At 48.6% G+C, this 24,794-nt stretch overlaps 1 protein-coding gene across 1 annotated transcript in view; it reads left to right on the forward strand.

The window, feature by feature from the left end:
* UBASH3A (ubiquitin associated and SH3 domain containing A) overlaps positions 1 to 24,794 on the forward strand; it is a 234,285-nt gene that overhangs the window by 162,286 nt on the left and 47,205 nt on the right. The window contains exon 12 of the mRNA XM_085620748.1: positions 19,926 to 20,032. Coding sequence (XP_085476874.1) covers positions 19,926 to 20,032 — 107 coding nt within the window. The remainder of the gene's footprint in view (positions 1 to 19,925; positions 20,033 to 24,794) is intronic.

The raw sequence follows: 24,794 nt of genomic DNA on the forward strand, positions 1-24,794 counted from the left end.
GTGGGACCTCTCTGTAAGCAAACAGAAGGCAGGGTAGAAGGATGTCCCATCTTCGCCTGAGCTTTTCAGGTAATCCTTTGATCATACCCTTTAGGGTCTTGTTGAATCTCTCAACAAGCCCATTGCATTGTGGGTGATAAGGAGTGGTGAACTTGTAGTTGACACCACATTCCTTCCACATAGCTGTCAAGTATCCTGACATGAAGTTGGTACCTCTGTCAGAAACCACCTCCTTAGGAAACCCCACTCTGGAGAATACTCCCAGCAGGGCCCTGGCCACAACAGGAGCTGTAGTGGTCCTAAGGGGAATTGCCTCTGGATACCTGGTGGCATGATCCACTACCACCAGTATAAATCTGTGCCCAGATGCAGTGGGAGGATCCATGGGACCCACTATATCTATTCCCACTCTTTCAAAGGGGACCCCCACCACAGGTAGTGGTATTAGGGGGGCCTTTGTTGTGCCACCTGATTTGCCACTGGCTTGGCAGGTCACACAGGAGTGACAAAACTCCTTGGTATCTTCATTCATGTGAGGCCAGTGAAAGTGAGGGACAAGCCTGTCCCAAGTCTTGTTCTGGCCTAAGTGTCCTGCTAGAGGAATATCATGGGCCAAGGTAAGAAGGAAGCCCCTAAATTGCAGAGGTATAACCAACCTCCTGGTTGCACCAGGTTTTGGGTCTCTAGCCTCTGAATAAAGGAGCCCATCATCCCAATACACTTTATGGGTACCTTGAGCATTCCCAGCAGCCTCAGCAGCAGCCAGCTGTCTGAGGGGTTCAAGAGATGGACAGGATAACTGAGCCTGCCCCGAGTCAGCTCTGGAAGGTCCCCCTGTCCCCAGAAACTCAACCTGATCAGGTTCAAGCTCTTCAGGGACAGTTCCTTCAGGGTCCTCTAGATCATCTTCCTGGGAAGGCTGATCATCACTTGGAGGCAGGGGGGAAGGCACAGCCTTAACCCTCCTGTTCTTCTTCTTGGTAGGTGCTTGGTCCATTGTTCCAGGATCCAAGACCTGTGGCTCAGTAAGGCACTTTTTGGCCTGTGACCTGGTCACAGCAAGGACATGTGGTGATATACCTAACATCTCTGCATGTGTCCTGTACTCCACTTCTGACCATAGAGAACTCTCTAGGTCATTGCCCAACAAACATTCTACTGGGAGGTCTGCACTAACCACAACCCTTTTGAGGCCAGTTACCCCTCCCCATGAGAAGTTAACAACTGCCACACTATGTGAAGTAGTGGCATTGCTGGCATTGGTCACCAGGTAATTCTCACCTGGTATGTACTGTCCAGGGTCCACAAAGCCTGGTGTCACCATAGTGACACTGGCACATGTGTCCCTGTAGGCTTGAGCCACTTTTTCATTTATTAAAGGAGTCTGTCTGTACTTGCCCAGGTTACTGGGGCTCACAGTCAGGGACAAATCCATGTCCCCATCACAGATCAAGACTGCCTGTGTCAGGGTTCTGTCTAAGTCAGAATCTCCTTCAGTTCCCATAGTGATTCCCACTACACCCTTTGTCTGGGGACCAGCACTGCTAACAGTAGTACTGGGAGCAGGTGCCTTAGGGGCAACAGTGTTGGGGGCTCCACCCTTCTTACAATCACTAGTCCAGTGAGTTGTATTCTTGCAAGATTTGCACCAGGGTTTCTTTGGACCTTCTTTCTTCTTCCCTTTAGGCTGGGACCCACCCTCGTTAGTACTAGTTTAGGGCCCTGTTGAAGACTTCTGGTCTTAAGATTTCTGATCTCCACCCTTTTGGTATGTTTTATTCTGATCACCCCCTTGGCCCTGGTTCTTTTGCTTAACCCTGGTTCTGACCCATTTGTCTGCCTTCTTTCCCAATTCTCGGAGAGAGATCAGATCTGAGTCAACCAAGTGTTGATGCAGTTGCTGGTTCTGACAGTTATTTAAAATCTGTTCTCTCATCATCAAATTGTACAATCCTGTATAATCAGATACCTTACTTCCCAGCAACCAACCTTCCAAAGCCTTAGTGGCACATTCAATGTATTCAGACCAGTCCTGAGTCTGTGTCTTCTGGGTGTCTCTGAACATTAACCTGTACTGTTCAGTGGTTAAGCCTAACCCATCAACTAGGACACTCTTCAGGGCTCTGTAGTTTCTGACATCCTCCTCTCTAACAGTGAGGAGTCTATCTCTGCCTCTACCTTCAAAGGAGAGCCATAAGATTGCCGCCCACTGGTCTTCAGGAACCTGCTGCACTTTGCAGGCTCTCTCAAGAGCAGTCATCCATTTGTGGATGTCATCCCCACTTTTGTAGGGGGGCACAACCTTGGACAGGTTCCTATTGTCAAAGACCCTATCTTTGTCCTTAGGGACAATGCTGCCACCAGTGGGTATAGACCCACTCTCTTTAGGTTGCCTAGCCTTACTCAGTTTCTCTTCCATCAGAGCTACTTATAGCTCCTGTCTCCTGATTTTCAGCTGAGCTTCCTGCATTCTGGCCTCATGCTCCCTCCTCTGAGGGGTGGTCATCCTCCTTCTGGAGTGACCTTGAAAGCCTCTAGAGGCATGAGAAGCATTAGATTCACCTGAGTGATTCCTTTGCCTCCCAAGCCCCTGGTGAAGTCCACTGGGGAGATCCAATGGGATGATCCCATTGTCAGTCCCCAATAGCCTTAGGTTAGCTGGGCCACGTATAACACTTGGCACTGGGCTAGTTCTCCCTTCATCCCCACTAGGGATGAAGGGAGAACTAGCCCCTCTGTAGTATGAATCTCATCTAAGGGGTGATTATTGGAAAGGGGTACCTCAGTTGCATCTTCAGAAGGGGGGCCTCCTGTTCCAGTCCCTAAGGGGCCTAACTGGGAGGCTTTCTTGAGAGCTTTCTGATCTTCATCAGCTTGTAAAAGCTCTCTGAGTTCAGCAGAGGTAGGGTTCTTGGGCTGTTTAAGGCCCCTGATATTTGCCAACTGCCTGAGCTCATTTTGGTTTAGGGTAGCAAAGATGGATGGTGCCCTCTGGGGGTCACTCTCAACAGAGATGGGTACATTTGACCCCTCTGCCCCAACCATTGCTCTTAAGTGTGGGTGGATGTGTTGCAATCTACCTACACTTGGGTTTTCCTACTAAACCTATCTAGTAGTTGTAGTCAGGGTGTGCTACTCCCTTTGCTCTACAACAACTAAGTTCAGTAGAACTTAAGTATATCTATCTTGTTTTATATGTACCTACAGGTACCTATGTGATCTTTCAATTGGTAACCAAGAGATTACAATGGTAAAACACAGCAAGCTCAAATCCCACCGCTGCCACCAATGTGAGAAGTTGGCCTGGTATATGATGTTCACTAGCTAAAGTGACCACCTTGTACCATGCCAAGCAACCCTTATGGTGTGGTTGTAAGTCAAACTTTTCGGACTAGCTGCCCTAGTGGTAGCGTAGGCTAAGCAGTCTTTGAGGCTAAACTCGTTAAAGCGTGTTAAGCAGGCTGTTTTACCAATTGCAACCCCCTTTTATACCAATGAAAGGACACCACACAGATATATATTCAAAATATATATGTATTTATTTCTCAAAGTATCCCCTAGACTATCTATGAGCACAGGAGCACAAATCGTTAAACAAGACAACGTTATAATATACAGAAGTTGCACTTTATATGGATGGGCTCTGGTGGCCACTCAAACCATATCCTAAAATAGTGGTATAAGTACCACGAACAGGAAAGGGAAAAGGCCTAGGGCCTCTAGAATCGCTGGGCCTACAAGGAACTAACTTCAGTTAGTGACCAGGAGGTCCACGGGTCGCGTGTGCAGTGAGGAAAGTTACACGCGTGCTCCCATAGGTTTTCAATGGGTGCGTAAAAGTTTAAACGTTACTGCAGAAAGGGTCTTCTGGATGGACTACGATCTAAAGATTCAAAACACAGACACTAGAGATGTTTCTCTACACTTGGGCACCGGAGTGCCAGCTTTACCTCACCCACAGGAAGCGGGTGCATAGGTCTCGAAGTGCGTCGGGTTTCTTCTATCGATTCAATGGAGCCTGATGACAAAGATGCTGCAGGCGGTCGGTCCAGAAGAGATGCGGTGGATCCAAGGGTGGATCGGAGTTGTAGAAGACATGAAAGCAGAGGGGACAGTGTTCACAGTCACTAGCCAGTGACCGGCGTGGCACCAGGAAGGTACCAGGCGATGTCGGGTGCAAACAGGTGGTTAGGTGTAGCTTGTCTCCGCAGCCACGTGGTCTCTGAAGGTCGACGACGTCCAGGAGTCGAGTCACGAGCTGTCCCACGCAGGCTCTCGCTGTCGGCGGTGTCGGCGACTCGAAAGAAGCAAACAAGCCTTGGCAAAGGCAGGAGTTGTGTAAAGAGAGGAAAGCTGATTGTTCTGACCAGCAAGGTCAGAGGGGCTGCTCTTTTGGAGAGCAGCTAGGGCCAGTCTGGAGCAACCAGACCAGCGTCGTTGATTTCAAAGTTCGTCACCAAAATGGCCACTAGCCAACGGGCCAGGGACCGGGCAGGCGCGTCGAATTGCAAAGTGCAGAGGGGCCCCACGCAGATCGTGGAGATGCTGGAGGGCTCACCTTTGGTGCAGATGCTGCTCGGTGGTTGGGCTTCTCAGGACCCAAAGTACAACTTGGAGGGAGCCTCTGTCGTTGCGCTTGCAGCTTGTCGTCGGTCTTTCAAGATGGCTGGCTCCACGTGTCTCGGTGCCTCCACCGGTTCCTTCTTTGCAGGGACTGTGGATCGGGCGGTGAGAGGTCTGGAGGTACAGGTCTTGTTGGGCTCTGGGCTCGGGCTCCGGCAGGAGGCGGCGGCAAAGCAGACGTCGAATAGCTGGTTGGTGCTTGCGTTAGCAAGATGGTCACTCCCTGACCATAGGGGAGATTTCCTTCAGTCCTCTGTGCAGCAGAGCGTCGAAGTTCCCGTCTTCTTCTTGTGGTTAAGTTGATTCCAGGATGTCTGAAGTCTTAGGACACAGCTCCTACCTTTAAGCGGATTCTAGGGCCCGGACTACCTGCTAGGTCCCTCCCTAAGGGTGGGACCAGGAAGGGGGGTGGTTACACCCCCAATCCTTTGTCCAGCTCGCCCCAGGTCCGGGGCTGGTGTGCCCCAGGATCGGATTGAACTGGCATATGCACCGAGGCTCCTTGTGAGCCTCAGGCATGTCTGGTTTCTTTCAAGCCCTACCTGACCAATACACAAAATCCTGTCTGGGGTGGTGCTCGCACCTCCCTTGGCAGGAAACCCTTTGTCCACGTCTCCCAAGCTGGAAGGACTCCCAGCAGCAGGAGGGCAGACTTGTGTCTGTGGTGGCAGCATTCATTTTTTGGAGCTGAGGCTATGTCTGATTTTACCCGGGTTTCAGGTACTGTACATGTCGTGTCCCTCTAGAAGGGTGGAATGCTAACCCCGTCGCCAGAATTGGCGAGGGGTTAGTATTCCAATTCGTATGACACCTTACTCGACATGTTTTGATAAGGCCAAACCAAAGATAGCATTTAACCGCGAGGTTCATAATGCACTTAAGAGTATATGGTATGACGATATCTGGAAACGGTAGAAGGAAGTTGTTCCGACCACTGCAGACAGGCTCAGCTCATGCCAGAGCACCATCTCACATGGAACCAAGCACTCTGCCTTCAGGATTGTCAAGGCCTGCCATAGGAGTGACTTATAGGTTACCAGGTGTCCCATTTAAGGTTAGGTATAGGTATACTACACCTAAGTAAGAGGTGGTTACACCAACTTACCCCAGCTGAGTGATCAGCCAGTTGTGTCAAATTTCTTAGGCCAAGCCAGGGGTGGCATAATACATGCTTCAGCCCCTGGCAGGCCTTAGATACACCAATGCCCTGGGTACCTAGTGTACACTGGTACAGGGGCTCACAGGGTGATCCAATTCCAATTGGTTATGCACCTAAAGTGCATAGTGTCAATTTAGTTAGAGAGAACAGCAGGCTGGGGGTCGGATTAGCAGGCCCACAGCCTCAATATGTAAAAAACCAGTGAAGCAAAAAGCAAAAATTTGGGGTGACCATAGGATAGCAGACCCTACTCTCCTACAACGGACTCATGTGCCATGAGGTGTGGAATCTGGGGTCTGTCTGGCCTTGCAGATGTATCTGCTCATTTGAGCATATGTCTGCACCAAGCTACAACAGTGAAGAGAGGACGTCTGTGTACAAACTGCTCAGGTTTGGTGTCTCAGTGGGCTAATGCACGCGCTGCAGGGGCCTCTGGCTGACACCACGGTCATGGGTTAGTCATGGGTTAGATAGATAGATAGATAGATAGATAGATATATAGATAGATAGATAGATAGATAGATAGATAGATAGATAGATAGATAGATAGATAGATAGATAGATAGATAGATAGATAGATAGATAGACAGACAGACAGACAGACAGACAGACAGACAGACAGACAGACAGACAGACAGACAGACAGACAGACAGACAGACAGACAGATAGATTATTGCACAACTAATTAAAATCATTGCAATAGGGCCATATAAAAAAACAATATGAAGTGATTTTGTTCGAATATTATAAAAGAACATATATAAAAAAAGAATTCATGGGATTGAATCCCACTGGGCCCTCATCCTTGCCTCTTCAGAGGTGAATAGCATGAGTGCCACTGGCCTGAGTATCAATGGACATCTGTCGTCTGTCAGCAGAACCCAGAGGCTCAGGAGAGAGTGAACTCTACAAATGTGCAAATCAGAGACAATGTCCATGTTTCTGGGAGTTTACTCTGCCAAATCAGAGGCAATGTCCAGGTTTCTGGGATTTTACTCTGACAAGTCAGAGGCAATGTCCAAGTTCCGGGGATTTTACTCTGACAAATCAGAGGCAATGTCCTGGTGTGGGATTTTCTTCTCATAAGCAAGAGGGTGTATCTATTTATGGGATTTTACTCTGACAAATCAGAGACAATGTCCAGGTTTCTGGGATTTTACTCCGACAAATCAGAGACAATGTTCAGGTTTCTGGGGTGTGAGAAGTTGGCCTGGCATATGCTGTCCACTAGTTCTAGGGGACACCTTGCACCAGTCCAATTCGACTCTTATGGTGATAGGTTAAAGACAACCTTTAAAGAAAGCTATCCTAGTGGTAGCTGTGGAGAGCAGCCTTCAGGCTAAGTCTTGAAGGAGTGTTAAGCTTATTGTTTTACCATAGATAACCTCTTGAATAACCAAATGAAAGAGTAGTCCACACAGGTATCTATATAAAATATATGTATTTATTCTAGGAATAACCCCACTAGTCTCTTTATGAGGCTAGAGGTGAAGATACAATTCAAACAAGCATTGATAGTTACAATAAATAGCGCTGGAATCACAGGGCCCCAGGGGGGGACCAAACCATATATCAAAAAAGTGGTATAAGAACCACGACAATTCTACAGTCAATGCCTAGGGCATTTAGGGTCGCTGGCCCCTTGTGAAACCACCCAAGGTAGTGAGGAAGGGGACCCACGGGAGACGCGTGCAGTGGCTAAAGCTACTGTCTGGATCACTATTAAAGCCTATGGAAAATGTCATGGTTGAATTTTACAAGTTTAAAAACACTTCTAGCAGGAGTTCAAGTTCAATACTTTAGAGTTAAGCTTTTGAAGAGCCCAGACCCACCAGAGTACCGAGGTACCACTGTTACCTGCCCCAGGGAAGCCGGGTGCATAGGTCGTTTTCGATGTCGGGTCGCGGGCTGATTTTCAATGGCAAAATGTGAAGAACTGCTGCTAGCTAGAAGCGTCGTCTTTGTCGTGAAGAATGAAAATGTAGATCTTGTAGAGAAGAACCTGAAAGCAGAGGGGACAGAGTCTGGGTCGCGGCACAGTGACCAGGAGGCTCAAGAGAAGGAGCCCTTCAATGTCGGGAGCTTCCAGGTGGATGAGGTGTAGCTTGGATCGTCAGCCACGGGGTCCAGGAGGCGTCAAGGAAGGCCAGTTTCTGGAGGACGACTGCCCCACGAAGGATGAGGGTCGCTGCGGTGTTAGTGTCCGGGTGGATCCACTAAGCCTTGGCAACCGCAACACACAAGAAACACAAGACTGCTACTGGTGCAGACCCACGCGCTCTGAGCGAGGTCTCCAGCAAGGAGAGTGAAGAGCAGGCCTGAGGCAACCAGGGGAACTCATGGAATCGAAGATTGACCTCCGCTAGGGCCCACAAGTAAAGAGATAAGGGACCGCGGGAGGCAGCAATTTGGCGTGCGTAAAGATGCGCCCACGGGTTGCCGGAGCAGGTTAGGGCGTCGATCTTTGGCACACATGATACTGCGAGGTTGGCTCAATAATGGGCCAAAGCACAACTTCCCCACTAGTCGGGGTCGGGTGCTGTGCAAGAGGTGGCCGGTCTCCTGGGGTATTGGGGATCTCGGTACCCACGGGGTCCACGGTGCTGAGCTTTGCTGTGGACACTCACTGGCCTCTGGGATGCTTGGAAACCCACCTCAAGGTAGGAAAGAGTCATCGATGTCCGTAGGAGCAGCGAGGTTCCAACCGGGTCACTTGCATTGTTTCAGGTGCCTGCCAAGCAGGGGTGTAACTCCTTTACCCCAAGGGAGATTTCTTCAGTCAGCTGTGAGGCAGCAAGTCGAAGTTCAAGTCTGTGAAGTTCAAGAATAATCTGAGGCTCAGGGGACCCTGTATTCACCTTTATCCAAAGATTAGGGGAGTGTCCAGATCAGACCCCACCAATGAGAGGTCAGGCGGGAAAGGGTGGCTACACCCTCTCTTTGTGTGTTTCCCGCCAGGGCAGGGGACAGGATGCCCCTGAACCGGTTCCAGGCGGTGTATGCATAATGTAGGCACTGGGGAAGCCTACGTGCAACTCTGAAAGGCATCCTATGGTGCACCCACCCAGTTCCAATCCACATAGTCTGTCTGGGGATGTGGGAGCACTTCCCTGCAACAAGATCCCTATTGTCCAGCTGCCGTGGCTGGAGCTCTGCCCAGCAACAGGCAGCCAGAGTCGTGTGGGTGGCGGGTAGCATCCATTTTGTACTACGCGTGCACTTTTAAATTGGTGTCTAAAATCTGCCGCTTTTCCCATATCGCCCCTCTAGCAGGGGGGAATCATGCCCTCAGTCCCATGGCTGGATTGGGGGTATGATTCCTACATGTTTGACACCAAACACGATATGGTTCTGTGTAGGCATTCTCAAGTTATCGCGCTATCGCGATATACTTATAATGCGGTTAAGAGTATATGTTATGGCTACACTACAAACAACCCAGCAATGATTTTACGAAGGTTGCAGAGGGGCCCTACTCAGGTAGGGGTCCCCCCTCACACATATCTCAGCACCCTGCCTTGTAGGATTAGTGAGGCCTGCTTTAGGGGTGACCTATGAGGATATATGTGTTGTATTAAGTGGGATACAGGATACCTATATTCCTGTAAGGAGTGCAAGCACCGCCTTACCCAGACTACAGTAGTGGTCTGGTGGTGTCATTTGGTATGGCTGTCCCAGGGGTGGCACAATAAGTGCTGCAGCCCCTGGTAGGCCTCTGATGGACCCATGCCCTGGGTACCTAGGGTACCATCTACAAGGCCCTGATAGGGTGTCCTCAGTATCCAATTGGAAGGTACCTAGGGTACTCACATCAGTTTTAGGGAGGAAGCAGATAGGCTGGGGTCCTGGATAGCAGGATCCCAGCCAGACTAGTCAAAAACCATTCAAATACCAGACAAAAAGTTGGGGGCAACCATATACTCAGATTCCACCTTCCTACATGGGATTTTACTCTGATAAATCAGAGGCAATGTCCAGGTTTCTGGGATTTTACTCTGACAAATCAGAGACAATGTCCAGGTTTCTGGGGATGTATTCTGACAAATCAGAGGCAATGTTCTGGTGTGGCATTTTACTCTGACAAATCAGAGGCAATGTCCAGGTTTCGGGGATTTTACTCTGACAAATCAGAGGCAATGTCCAGGTTTCTGGGATTTTTTCTTTGACAAATCAGAGGCAATGTCCAGGTTTCTGGGATTTTACTCTGACAAATCAGAGGCAATGTCCAAGTTTTGGGAATTTTACTCTGACAAATCAGAGGCAATGTCCAGGCTTCTGGGATTTTACTCTGACAAATCAGAGACAATGTCCAGGTTTCTGGGGATGTATTCTGACAAATCAGAGGCAATGTTCTGGTGTGGGATTTTACTCTGACAAATCAGAGTCAATGTCCAGGTTTCGGGGATTTTACTCCGACAAATCAGAGACAATGTTCAGGTTTCTGGGATTTTAGTCTGGAAAATCAGAGACAATGTTCAGGTTTCTGGGATTTTACTCTGACAAATCAGAGGCAATGTCCAGGTTTCTGGGGTTTTACTCCGACAAATCAGAGACAATGTTCAGGTTTCTGGGGTTTTACTCTGACAAATCAGAGGCAATGTCCAGGTTTCTGGGATTTTAGTCTGGAAAATCAGAGACAATGTTCAGGTTTCTGGGGATTTATTCTGACAAATCAGAGGCAATGTTCTGGTGTGGGATTTTACTCTGACAAATCAGTGGCAATGTCCAGGTTTCTGGGATTTTACTCTGACAAATCAGAGACAATGTCCAGGTTTCTGGGGATGTATTCTGACAAATCAGAGGCAATGTTCTGGTGTGGGATTTTACTCTGACAAATCAGAGGCCATGTCCAGGTTTCTGGCATTTTACTCTGACAAATCAGAGACAGTGTCCAGGTTTCTGGGATTTTACTCTGACAAATCAAAGGCAATGTCCAGGTTTCTGAGATTTTATTTTGACAAATCAGAGGCAATATCCTGATGTGGGATTTTCTTCTCATAAGCAAGAGGGTGTGTCCATTTGTGAGACTCTGTTGTTTTTGCATTTGTCACCCCGAGTGGGACGGGTATGCTCAGACGTGAGTCCCGTGCTCTCCATGGCACTGGAATCAAGCTATCCTGGCTGAAGAGGGGTGATACCCCGAAACCGGTCCTAGGATGCTTGTTTCCAGTCCAGGGAGGACCTGGCTTGGCAGTTCGGGCTGGACTGTTCCCATGAGGCACAGGGTCAAGACTGATTTGCATATGGCTGGATTCAAACTGGAATGGCATGGTGAGCAAAAAAACGATGGATTTAGGCCCAGATCTCTGTACTGGGGTGAATGTATGACATTGTTCTGCATTCTGTCCATCAACTGTTGTTTTTGCATTTGTCACCCCGAGTGGGACGGGTTTGCTCAGACGTGAGTCCCGTGCTCTCCATGCCACTGGAATCAAGCTATCCTGGCTGAAGAGGGGTGAAACCCCGAAACCGGTCCTAGAATGCGTGTTTCCAGTCCAGAGAGGACCTGGCCTGGCAGTTAGGGCTGGACTGTTCCAATTGGGCACAGGGTCAAGACTGATTTGCATATGGCTGGGTCCAAACTGGAATGGCATGGTGAGCAAAAAAACGATGGATTTAGGCCCAGATCTCTGTACTGGGGTGAATGTATGACATTGTTCTGCATTCTGTCCATCAACTGTTGTTTTTGCATTTGTCACCCCGAGTGGGACGGGTTTGCTCAGACGTGAGTCCCGTGCTCTCCATGCCACTGGAATCAAGCTATCCTGGCTGAAGAGGGGTGAAACCCCGAAACCGGTCCTAGAATGCGTGTTTCCAGTCCAGAGAGGACCTGGCCTGGCAGTTAGGGCTGGACTGTTCCAATTGGGCACAGGGTCAAGACTGATTTGCATATGGCTGGGTCCAAACTGGAATGGCATGGTGAGCAAAAAAACGATGGATTTAGGCCCAGATCTCTGTACTGGGGTGAATGTATGACATTATTCTGCATTCTGTCCATCAACTGTTGTTTTTGCATGACTCGCAGAGGGGCCGGAAAGCTGCCTCCGCGTTGGCATGATGAATTGGTCAATCTTCCGTGCATTTAAAAGCAAATAAGGAAAAAAAACGACATTACATAAATACCATAATAGAAAGTTTGCCGTCACTCGAGGGCAACATTCTTTAATAATTTACGACGCGTTGAGCCGCAGTGTGATTTACAAGCAGTCACTGGCAAAGTATATGGGTCTCGCGCCTCTGGAAAAACAGTGGGAGAGTGTCGAATGCCAGCTGTGTTGTGGGGCCGCTAGTGCAAAGCAACATGGGAACGCTTTAGGTTATATTGGTAGCTTCTCATCCACGCACACTATTGGCTGAAAGGTCTGTAGGTGAAGATAAGGAGGCGGGGCGAACAGAGAAACATGGGCGACGGAGAGGTGTGGAGGCCTGACAGGCAAGAAGTGAAAGTAAGAAAGGTGCGACAGACAGCCCCGGGCTGTAGAGTGACCGTCTCCCTTTCCCTCTCCACCTTTCACTTCCTCCCCACCCCACATCCCTTCCCAGGGATTTGGCAGAATCTTGCTTTTTGTTCCCCCTACTTTCTCCATTGTCCAGAGTCCAGAACGGTCTCTACCGTCCTGTGCAAGTATCTGAGGTCCTTTGTCCTACTTAACCCAGTTTCTATGCTGTTCTGTGCGTGCCAGTCAAGTGCCCGTGAGGGACAGCACACAGCTGTGCCCAGTGTCTGAGGACCAGCACTCACCGGTATCCAGTGTCTACGCGGACTATGTGTCATGGGCTACAACCCTGCTGTGCTCTGTGTCATGATGCCATGCCTTATAAAGTTGAGAGCTGGGGCTGGTCTGGTTTTGTAAAATGCCTGGCAGGGCCCTGGCGCACTCTTGTCCAGTTGGCTCTTGGGTCAGCATGGACTTGGTGGATGGCGTTGGACATCATCCCAAACTAAAAGAGTTATTGACCTAGAACTATCTTTGAAATAGACTACCTGGTAATATAGCGCAGTGGGCTGAGCCCCCTGTTCCAAGATTTGTACCTGTGTATTTACCATCCACGTAATTGTTATGAATTTTGGGAGGACATAGTAATCCTTTCAAGGTAAATTAATGAATACTGTCAAGTTAGATAGGTAAATGACATTGGTTTATCCCTGCCAAGATGTCGCAATGTGCCTGGTATGTGCAGAGGACAGTGAGTCTCCCTAGATAAGACACACTGACTCTCGGAGACGACGTGGACACTGGGAGACTGGCTCCAGGATGAATATATGTCGTTACTACGCATTCCGTTGCAACGCATGCCTTTACCACGCATGCGTTACAACGGAATGTTTTTTCTACGCATTGCATTTACCTCGATTTTTCCTTTACCCCGCTTTTTCTTTTTTGGGGGGGAGACACCCCAAGCCCCCTTTCTTCTTTTTTTGCCTTTTTCTCACGTCTTCGCCGACACTAAAAAAGGACTTACGCATTTTTTCGGATGAGGAAGAAGACGTTCCGTGATGACGTTGCTTGCGTGGTAAAGACGGTCGTGGAAGCAATACGCGTTGTGAAGACGTTTACGAGGTAAGTGTACCGTTGTAAACGTAACGCGTAGAAAAGCCTTCGTGGTAAAGGCTGTTTCCCCTCCAGGATATGAAGTCTCTTTTACCAAGATACACAAGACACACAGCGCTCGCACACTCACTGGACCCTGATCTGTACCTAGTGGGCCTCTTGGCAGATCAGTTCGCTGGTCTCATTACTAAGCTTCAAGGATTTAAGGCCCTCTGGTATCTGACATTGGTCAACGCGGTCCACCACTTCTGGTTGAGTTCAGGGAGATGCGCATAACCATGTTCGTGCCATTCTCTGCCACATAACCGCACAGACGGCTACAGCTACTCGTCTCCCTCAGTCATTGTAGACCACAGCCAATAGATTCACTTCGTTTGCATCTGCCAAGCATGCACAGGGCACGCCCGGGCACTACAGTGCTTAATTTGTAAAAGAATAATCCCCAGGGCCCAAAGTTTTGTTCTGAAGCCCGTAGCCCGTGTTATTTAAGATTGGGGTGCAGAATGCCAACGATGTGTGGTCTTGATTCAACTTCGTACCTCTTTCATCCAACACCAGCTTCTCCCTGCCTCCTTTGCTCACTCTGGCAGGTTCTTTTTCAACCCTGTTTTCACCCTTTGTCATTGTTTTTCCGTCTTTCTCTCGCTCATTCTTTGCCCCTTGTGTGTTTGTTGTCTTCTCTCACTTTAGATCAAAGTCTATTGAGGACAAGAATTGGCATAGCCAGTAGGTCTCGCCTTTGGGACCTTATAAGTGTTCAGCCATGCAACAGTTGATGTTTTTGCAGCAAGGATATTGTGGTGGATAACTAAACACATATAAGGTCCCAAAGGCGAGACCTATTGGCCATGCCAATGCTTGTTACCTTTGAAGTCTATCTATGCCTCAATGTAGATTTGTAGTGATGTAATATAGAATGTGGAATTAAGCAGATGGAATGGAATGCGGTAGAGGTCCTAGGGTCAGCTGATCCTTAGAATGTGCACAGAGGAGTTGTGTGATTTCGACTCTCCAAGACATTTGGGAATAAAACTCGCAGAAACCTACAAGCGACTCCTGCAGGCTGTTCACCGGAGCCAGGCACGAGGAAACCCCGATGTGTCTCTGAAGAAAGTGTCTGTATTTGGTTCTGGATGGAATGAGATGAAAGGAAGGTGTTCTGCCCCTTTACACGTACATGATGCATCCCAGAGAGCCCTGGGCTCTGGCATGCAGACATTCCTGATACATCCCAGAGAGCCCTGGGCTCTGGCATGCAGACAATCCTGATACATCCCAGAGAGCCCTGGGCTCTGGCATCGTACATTCCTGATACATCCCAGAGAGCCCTGGGCTCTGGCATCGTACATTCCTGATACATCCCAGAGAGCCCTGGGCTCTGGCATGCAGACATTCCTGATACATCCCAGAGAGCCCTGGGCTCTGGCATGCAGACATTCCTGATACATCCCAGAGAACCCTGGGCTCTGGCATCGTACATTCCTGATACATCCCAGAGAGCCCTGGGCTCTGGCATCGTACATTCCTGATACATCCCAGAGAGCCCTGGGCTCTGGCATCGTACATTCCTGATACATCCCAGAGAGCCCTGGGCTCTGGCATGCAGACATTCCTGATACATCCCAGAGAGCCCTGGGCTCTGGCATGCAGACATTCCTGATACATCCCAGAGAGCCCTGGGCTCTGGCATGCAGACATTCCTGATACATCCCAGAGAGCCCTGGGCTCTGGCATCGTACATTCCTGATACATCCCAGAGGGCCCTGGGCTCTGGCATCGTACATTCCTGAAACATCCCAGAGAGCCCTGGGCTCTGGCATACAGACATACCCGATACATCCCAGAGGGCCCTGGGCTCTGGCATGCAGACATTCCTGATACATCCCAGAGAGCCCTGGGCTCTGGCATCGTACATTCCTGATACATCCCAGAGAGCCCTGGGCTCTGGCATCGTACATACCCGATACATCCCAGAGAGCCCTGGGCTCTGGCATGCAGACATTCCTGATACATCCCAGAGAGCCCTGGGCTCTGGCATCGTACATTCCTGATACATCCCAGAGAGCCCTGGGCTCTGGCATGCAGACATTCCTGATACATCCCAGAGAGCCCTGGGCTCAGGCATGCAGACATTCCTGATACATCCCAGAGAGCCCTGGGCTCTGGCATGCAGACATTCCTGATACATCCCAGAGAGCCCTGGGCTCTGGCATGCAGACATTCCTGATACATCCCAGAGAGCCCTGGGCTCTGGCATCGTACATTCCTGATACATCCCAGAGAGCCCTGGGCTCTGGCATCGTACATTCCTGATACATCCCAGAGAGCCCTGGGCTCTGGCATGCAGACATTCCTGATACATCCCAGAGAGCCCTGGGCTCTGGCATGCAGACATTCCTGATACATCCCAGAGAGCCCTGGGCTCTGGCATGCAGACATTCCTGATACATCCCAGAGAGCCCTGGGCTCTGGCATGCAGACATTCCTGATACATCCCAGAGAGCCCTGGGCTCTGGCATCGTACATTCCTGATACATCCCAGAGAGCCCTGGGCTCTGGCATGCAGACATTGCTGATACATCCCAGAGAGCCCTGGGCTCTGGCATGTAGACATTCCTGATACATCCCAGAGAGCCCTGGGCTCTGGCATGCAGACATTCCTGATACATCCCAGAGAACCCTGGGCTCTGGCATCGTACATTCCTGATACATCCCAGAGATCCCTGGGCTCTGGCATCGTACATTCCTGATACATCCCAGAGAGCCCTGGGCTCTGGCATCGTACATTCCTGATACATCCCAGTCCTGGTCTCTGGCATACAGACATTCCTGATACATCCCAGAGAGCCCTGGGCTCTGGCATCGTACATTCCTGATACATCCCAGACAGCCCTGGGCTCTGGCATGCAGACATTCCTGATACATCCCAGAGAGCCCTGGGCTCTGGCATACAGACATTCCTGATACATCCCAGAGAGCCCTGGGCTCTGGCATGCAGACATTCCTGATACATCCCAGAGAGCCCTGGGCTCTGGCATACAGACATTCCTGATACATCCCAGAGAGCCCTGGGCTCTGGCATCGTACATTCCTGATACATCCCAGAGAGCCCTGGGCTCTGGCATGCAGACATTCCTGATACATCCCAGAGAGCCCTGGGCTCTGGCATGCAGACATTCCTGATACATCCCAGAGAGCCCTGGGCTCTGGCATGCAGACATTCCTGATACATCCCAGAGAACCCTGGGCTCTGGCATCGTACATTCCTGATACATCCCAGAGAGTCCTGGGCTCTGGCATCGTACATTCCTGATACATCCCAGAGAGCCCTGGGCTCTGGCATCGTACATTCCTGATACATCCCAGAGAACCCTGGGCTCTGGCATACAGACATTCCTGATATATCCCAGAGAGCCCTGGGCTCTGGCATCGTACATTCCTGATACATCCCAGAGAGCCCTGGGCTCTGACATCGTACATTCCTGATACATCCCAGAGAGCCCTGGGCTCTGGCAGACAGACATTCCTGATACATCCCAGAGAACCCTGGGCTCTGGCATCGTACATTCCTGATACATCCCAGAGAGCCCTGGGCTCTGGCATGCAGACATTCCTGATACATCCCAGAGAGCCCTGGGCTCTGGCATCGTACATTCCTGATACATCCCAGAGAGCCCTGGGCTCTGGCATCGTACATTCCTGATACATCCCAGAGAGCCCTGGGCTCTGGCATGCAGACATTCCTGATACATCCCAGAGAGCCCTGGGCTCTGGCATGCAGACATTCCTGATACATCCCAGAGAACCCTGGGCTCTGGCATCGTACATTCCTGATACATCCCAGAGAGCCCTGGGCTCTGGCATCGTACATTCCTGATACATCCCAGAGAGCCCTGGGCTCTGGCATCGTACATTCCTGATACATCCCAGAGAGCCCTGGGCTCTGGCATGCAGACATTCCTGATACATCCCAGAGAGCCCTGGGCTCTGGCATGCAGACATTCCTGATACATCCCAGAGAGCCCTGGGCTCTGGCTTGCAGACATTCCTGATACATCCCAGAGAGCCCTGGGCTCTGGCATCGTACATTCCTGATACATCCCAGAGGGCCCTGGGCTCTGGCATCGTACATTCCTGAAACATCCCAGAGAGCCCTGGGCTCTGGCATGCAGACATTCCTGATACATCCCAGAGAGCCCTGGGCTCTGGCATACAGACATACCCGATACATCCCAGAGGGCCCTGGGCTCTGGCATGCAGACATTCCTGATACATCCCAGAGAGCCCTGGGCTCTGGCATCGTACATTCCTGATACATCCCAGAGAGCCCTGGGCTCTGGCATTGTACATACCCGATACATCCCAGAGAGCCCTGGGCTCTGGCATGCAGACATTCCTGATACATCCCAGAGAGCCCTGGGCTCTGGCATCGTACATTCCTGATACATCCCAGAGAGCCCTGGGCTCTGGCATGCAGACATTCCTGATACATCCCAGAGAGCCCTGGGCTCAGGCATGCAGACATTCCTGATACATCCCAGAGAGCCCTGGGCTCTGGCATGCAGACATTCCTGATACATCCCAGAGAGCCCTGGGCTCTGGCATGCAGACATTCCTGATACATCCCAGAGAGCCCTGGGCTCTGGCATCGTACATTCCTGATACATCCCAGAGAGCCCTGGGCTCTGGCATGCAGACATTCCTGATACATCCCAGAGAGCCCTGGGCTCTGGCATGCAGACATTCCTGATACATCCCAGAGAGCCCTGGGCTCTGGCATGCAGACATTCCTGATACATCCCAGAGAGCCCTGGGCTCTGGCATGCAGACATTCCTGATACATCCCAGAGAGCCCTGGGCTCTGGCATCGTACATTCCTGATACATCCCAGAGAGCCCTGGGCTCTGGCATGCAGACATTGCTGATACATCCCAGAGAGCCCTGGGCTCTGGCATGTAGACATTCCTGATACATCCCAGAGAGCCCTGGGCTCTGGCATGCAGACATTCCTGATACATCCCAGAGAACCCTGGGCTCTGGCATCGTACATTCCTGATACATCCCAGAGATCCCTGGGCTCTGGCATCGTACATTCCTGATACATCCCAGAGAACCCTGGGCTCTGGCATACAGACATTCCTGATACATCCCAGAGAGCCCTGGGCTCTGGCATCGTACATTCCTGATACATCCCAGAGAGCCCTGGGCTCTGGCATGCAGACATTCCTGATACATCCCAGAGAGCCCTGGGCTCTGGCATACAGACATTCCTGATACATCCCAGAGAGCCCTGGGCTCTGGCATGCAGACATTCCTGATACATCCCAGAGAGCCCTGGGCTCTGGCATACAGACATTCCTGATACATCCCAGAGCGCCCTGGGCTCTGGCATCGTACATTCCTGATACATCCCAGAGAGCCCTGGGCTCTGGCATGCAGACATTCCTGATACATCCCAGAGAGCCCTGGGCTCTGGCATGCAGACATTCCTGATACATCCCAGAGAACCCTGGGCTCTGGCATCGTACATTCCTGATACATCCCAGAGAGTCCTGGGCTCTGGCATCGTACATTCCTGATACATCCCAGAGAGCCCTGGGCTCTGGCATCGTACATTCCTGATACATCCCAGAGAACCCTGGGCTCTGGCATACAGACATTCCTGATATATCCCAGAGAGCCCTGGGCTCTGGCATCGTACATTCCTGATACATCCCAGAGAGCCCTGGGCTCTGACATCGTACATTCCTGATACATCCCAGAGAGCCCTGGGCTCTGGCATGCAGACATTCCTGATACATCCCAGAGAGCCCTGGGCTCTGGCAGACAGACATTCCTGATACATCCCAGAGAACCCTGGGCTCTGGCATCGTACATTCCTGATACAGCCCAGAGAGCCCTGGGCTCTGGCATGCAGACATACCCGATACATCCCAGAGAGCCCTGGGCTCTGGCATGCAGACATTCCTGATACATCCCAGAGAGCCCTGGGCTCTGGCATACAGACATTCCTGATACATCCCAGAGAGCCCTGGGCTCTGGCATACAGACATTCCTGATACATCCCAGAGAGCCCTGGGCTCTGGCATACATACATTTCTGATACATCCCAGAGAGCCCCGGGCTCTGGCATGCAGACATTCCTGATACATCCCAGAGAGCCCTGGGCTCTGGCAGACAGACATTCCTGATACAGCCCAGAGAGCCCTGGGCTCTGGCATACATACATTCCTGATACATCCCAGAGAGCCCCGGGCTCTGGCATGCAGACATTCCTGATACATCCCAGAGAGCCCTGGGCTCTGGCATGCAGACATTCCTGATACATCCCAGAGAACCCGGGGCTCTGGCATACAGACATTCCTGATACATCCCAGAGAGCCCTGGGCTCTGGCATACAGACATACCTGATACATCCCAGAGAGCCCTGGGCTCTGGCATACAGACATTCCTGGTATCCATAGATCACAGCACACTCTAGGCCTCAGGCTCTCGGTACCTGGGCTTTCTCAAGATGAACAATGTGTTTTGTTTATGTTTACACGTGGGTCCGTATGTCACCAGTGACGTGTCTGTTTGTCTGTTCCAGACCCAGTCTTGCGATGTCCTCCTTAGCTGCAACGGAGAGTTATGAAGACTTCACCAGCCGGTGCTCGGCGGCCGTGAGATCAGTAATCCGTCATTGTGAACAGAAAGGTAACTCCTCGCCTGCCTGAGTCAGTGCTTAATTTGTAATGTGCCAGGGCTATCGTCAGGAGGCCACCCCCATTGCCCCTCCCAGCGCTGCCAATGATAGTAACAACACAACTACTAACCACCACACTTCTAAAGTGTGACAATTTGGACTATTTCAGGCCCCAAAGCTTTAAACATGGTTTCGGCAACAGGCATTAGTCAGTTTGAATGTATATTGAATTAATAATTAACTGTTGTTGTGGTCATCTCTAAATTAGCCAGACAGCCCCACCTTGTGGCAGGTTGTCAAAAGCGCTGGTGTTTACAATTAACACGTTTATGGCTAAAAGAGAGAAGCAGCTAGGTTATATACGAATGCACAGCCTAGACCTGTCACCTTGCAGTAGTGCTAGTATTGCCCACCTCAAGTGGCCTGCTGCTTGTAAGACCACAAATACAACACGTTTTTTAGAAATATGAGAGGCAACACAAGTAAAAAGCTGTATATAAGTAATACAACACAGGAACAAATTTCCAATTAATACGAAATATTCGCAGTGTTCAGATGTTCTTTATTCCATGACGCAGTGCAACAATGTTCACAGCCAACAATGTTCACAGCCAACGCGTTTCGCCCAAGCATGGGCTTTTTCAAGGCTGTTTGGGAATCATACAAAATTATGGAATGTATCATTACTCAGTACACATAGAGAATTCATGTACAGACCATAGTAAAATCAAAACGAAGGAAAAGAAGACCTTAGAGAGAAGTGAAAATGAAACGAGATGAGAAGAGCATGCTGATGACGGATACGGAGAAACGCCAAAAAGTTGATTTAAATATAATTTTTTTTTTATTATAACTGAAATAAAAACAGTGCGTAAAAAACCGGGTTGGTGAACTACCGTGAGTAGGCTAAAATCACCCATGTGCCCCATGTGAGGCGTGCAAGAAACTAAACCTGCATAGAAGTGACAAAGCATTTTGGCTAACTCAAGTGACTGGACACGGTTGCCAGAAAAGAAATGCACGAGAGCACAAGGTCAAAAAGCCATGTTAGTGATACCTTAATACTTTCCCCAATTGGACGGGTGTCTAACATAAACACGGACCCAATAAGAAATATAACGAAAGAGGAAGCGAGAATAAAACGCTTACCACGCAATAATAACCGTAGATACACAAACTATGTTCCACAGGTGTCGTAGCAAAAGGTGTAGGTAGAATCTATCGATAATAAGGCCACATGTAAGTATAGTCATAGGAAAAGAATTTATTTTGATGAAATCAGTTGACCATAGAACTCAAAAGGCATATAAAGACACTCACCAAAATGAAAAGTAGAGCGTAACTGCACAAAAGTCACAGAGTACATCCAGGATAAGATTTCGCAAGAAGTCCTAGTGGTATTAGGTCTATGAAAAAACATATAAATATCGAATTTGTAAAAAGAACTCATTCCTAAGAAACTACAATGAGTAAGAGGGCTGATATCTGCCCCATTTACATACAAGTACGTCCTATCTGTAGGCGGGCCAATTATGATCACAAAGGAAGATGAGTAGCATCGCGCACTCATAAACAAACATGAAATATTTGATGCAAGGTCAGAGTGTCACTAAAGTGAGCCTAAATAAAGCAAGGTGAGATTCTACCCATGACAAAACAAAGGGAACAAAAGAAAAGTCACTTTATAGGGAAATATTCATCCCAAAATTACTGTTGTACCTGGAGCTTAGCTCCAACATTGTCGATCGATCTGTAGATCTGGACCACTACACGTAAATCAAGCCCCCAAAGACAGAGCAGAGTCCCGTTTAACTGCGTTTGACCATCAGACAGACATTCTGAATTAACCGCTACCCTTCTCAACCACATTTGCAATAAACGCATAGCTGCCCTACCCCAATTTGACAATTAAAAGGTCATAATACGACTCAGGCGAAAACTACAACTGAAGTACAAGTAATATGCTAACAAATACGTAATAGAATACAAGGAAGACACGATAAAAAACCCCAAACCCATGCTTACTTCAAATAGTATTTTACAGGTGTACCATCGGGGGATCAGTAACGCCGCGTTTGCCGTCGTGTCGGAACGGTTACCAGGGGAGTGTCAAAATCAGCTTTAAATTCCGGCGCTAAGGCGTGCACTTCCGGGATGTCACCAATAAGAAAAATATAAAGACTAGACAGTACGAGTGTCCTAGCTGCTCCATATTGGAGTAGTTCCGGTTTTCAACAAGTAATGTCATATCCCGTTTGAGGCAAGCACCAATTGTGTTGCGCCATCTTTGAATGGTTCCGATACAAGATTAATACTATTGCGATAATGTAAATAATACCCAAATCATGTTCAACGTTACTTGAAACATGCTAATTAGATTAAAATCACGTGGGGGAGCGATATTCGTCAGAATCACAAGCGGTTATTCTAAACTAAAAAGCGTGACGTTAATAAGTCTGATTACGAATTTCCGACAAAACGGATCTAAATCGTATCAAACCAAACCAATGGTGAGCATTAAGGCCATGTAAAGACCAAAAATTGCACCTAACGTAACAACAGCGAAGCATGTTTAAGCCAAAAGTACACTGTCTCCGTGATAAATAGACGCAGTGTATCGCGCCATCTTTGAATGGTCCCAATAGAAGATAAATACTAATACGATAGTGTGGATAATACCCAAATCATGTCCAACGTTGCTTGAAACATGTTGATTAAATTAAAATACATATGGGAGCGATATTCGTCCAAATCACAGACGGTTAATCTAAATTACAAACCGTAACGTTAATACGTCCGATTGTGAATACAGACAAAGCTTTTCTTCCCCTCAAGGGAATAAAGCGTGCAAAATGCACCAGAAGCAACCATGAAAAAGTCATATGTATGGGACACGGTATGTCCTGAAGACGTCTTATTTCTTATTGGATCCAATGTATAACAAGGTATAAAAGTCATTTTTCCAAAGAATCATGGATTATGAGACCCAAGAAATACCCAGAGTCCGAGAGGATACGAGACCAGAGAGTAACTCGAATGGAACACAAAGCATGGATAGAGTATATTTATACTGTTGACTAAGTGGTCCAAAAGTTTGCACTTTACACCATATAAGAGAGTGTAATTAAGTTGATTCGATAGTACAGCCAACAAGAATAAAACATGAGTAAAAACAGTACAGACAGGAAGATTACAGGAATCTTACGATGTACAAGTATATTACATGTCAGACGTGGACAGCACATCACAAAATACACATTTGTCAGAGTTTACACACAAAGAACATAATTCACAGATAGTGACATCTAACAAGTCCAAACACATAGGTTTTTTAGTATGCATTAAGTCTCTCCGCTATGTACAGGATTATAGAAAGTAATGCATTTCGTTGTCATTATTAAAACCAAGCGTCACTGATCGCAAAGTACAGATCCATCTTGCCTCCAATTGCCTGAGTCTAAGTTCCCTGTCCCCACCTCTATTCATTGGTAGAGCCACATCGATACCATGGAAACGGAACTTGGATCTATCCACTCCTTCTGTACAGGTGTGTGAGACTAGAGCGTACGTAGTGTCTCCATGTAAAGCCGCTCTGCGATGTTCCTGTATACGATTCTTGAGTGGTCTCACAGTACTGCCCACATAGATTTTATTACACCCACAGATCAAAATATACACCACATAACTAGAAAGACAGTTAATGAAGTGGCGGATTGTGTAACATCTGTCTGTGTTGAACTTGAATGTAAGTGTTTTATTACATCCTAAGTGACAAATGTTGCATGAACTGCAGGTATAGAAACCAAGAGGCTTTTTAAGCCAGCTTTGTTTTGGGGGGTTTGGCAAAGTGTAGCTGGGGCATAGGGCATCCCTAATGGTTTTGCTTTTCCTAAAGGTCATGGAGGGCCTAGATGTAATTATAGTATTGACCCCCGACGCTCCCTTAAGAATTGACCAGTGTTTGTTTAGTATCTTAAAAACCTCATGGTTTAAGGTGGAGTGTGTCGTGATGAAGGCAAGTCTTTCTTTGTGAATAGTGTTGTTCTTGTTGGCACTTTGGAGTAAGTCCTTTCTTTTGAGTTTTGCCGCCCTATTCTTTGCCAGCTGTAGGACATCATGTTTGTATCCCCTCTGCTGTAGTCTGTTCAGTGCTAGTGTGGTTTGGGACTCGAATTTGTAATCTTCACTGCAGTTTCTGCGAATACGTACCAGTTCTCCAAACGGGATAGCTTTTTTGGTAGATGTTGGGTGGGCACTGGTGTAATGAAGAATGCTATTAACTGCAGTGTCCTTTCTATGAAGAGTACTGTGTATCTTCTTATCCTTGACATAGAATTCAAGATCCAGGAAATGTATGGTTGTTTGGGACAGCTCCATAGTAAAGGCAACATTGAAAATGTTCTGGTTGAGAAAAGTAAAGTACTCCACAAATTCAGATTCTGTACCGGTCCAAATGATAATAATATCGTCAATGTAACGGCCCCAGAACTGAATATGTCCAATCCATTTAGAAGCCAAACGTGACCAGGCATAAATGTGTTCCACCCACCCCATAAACAGATTAGCATATGAAGGTGCGAATTTGGAACCCATTGCAGTACCTTGTTCCTGTTTAAACCATGTGTTGTTAAAAAGAAAAAAGTTGTTATCCAGGATAAGGTCAATCATGGATTTGAGCATATCATTGTGTTCCAAAAGAGTTGCCATTCTGTTCCCAAGAAAGAAGTCAACAGCCATAATGCCCAGATCTTTCCTAATGCATGTATATAGTGA

The sequence above is a fragment of the Triturus cristatus genome, chromosome 8, assembly GCF_964204655.1.
Source record: "Triturus cristatus chromosome 8, aTriCri1.1, whole genome shotgun sequence".
NCBI lineage: Eukaryota > Metazoa > Chordata > Amphibia > Caudata > Salamandridae > Triturus > Triturus cristatus.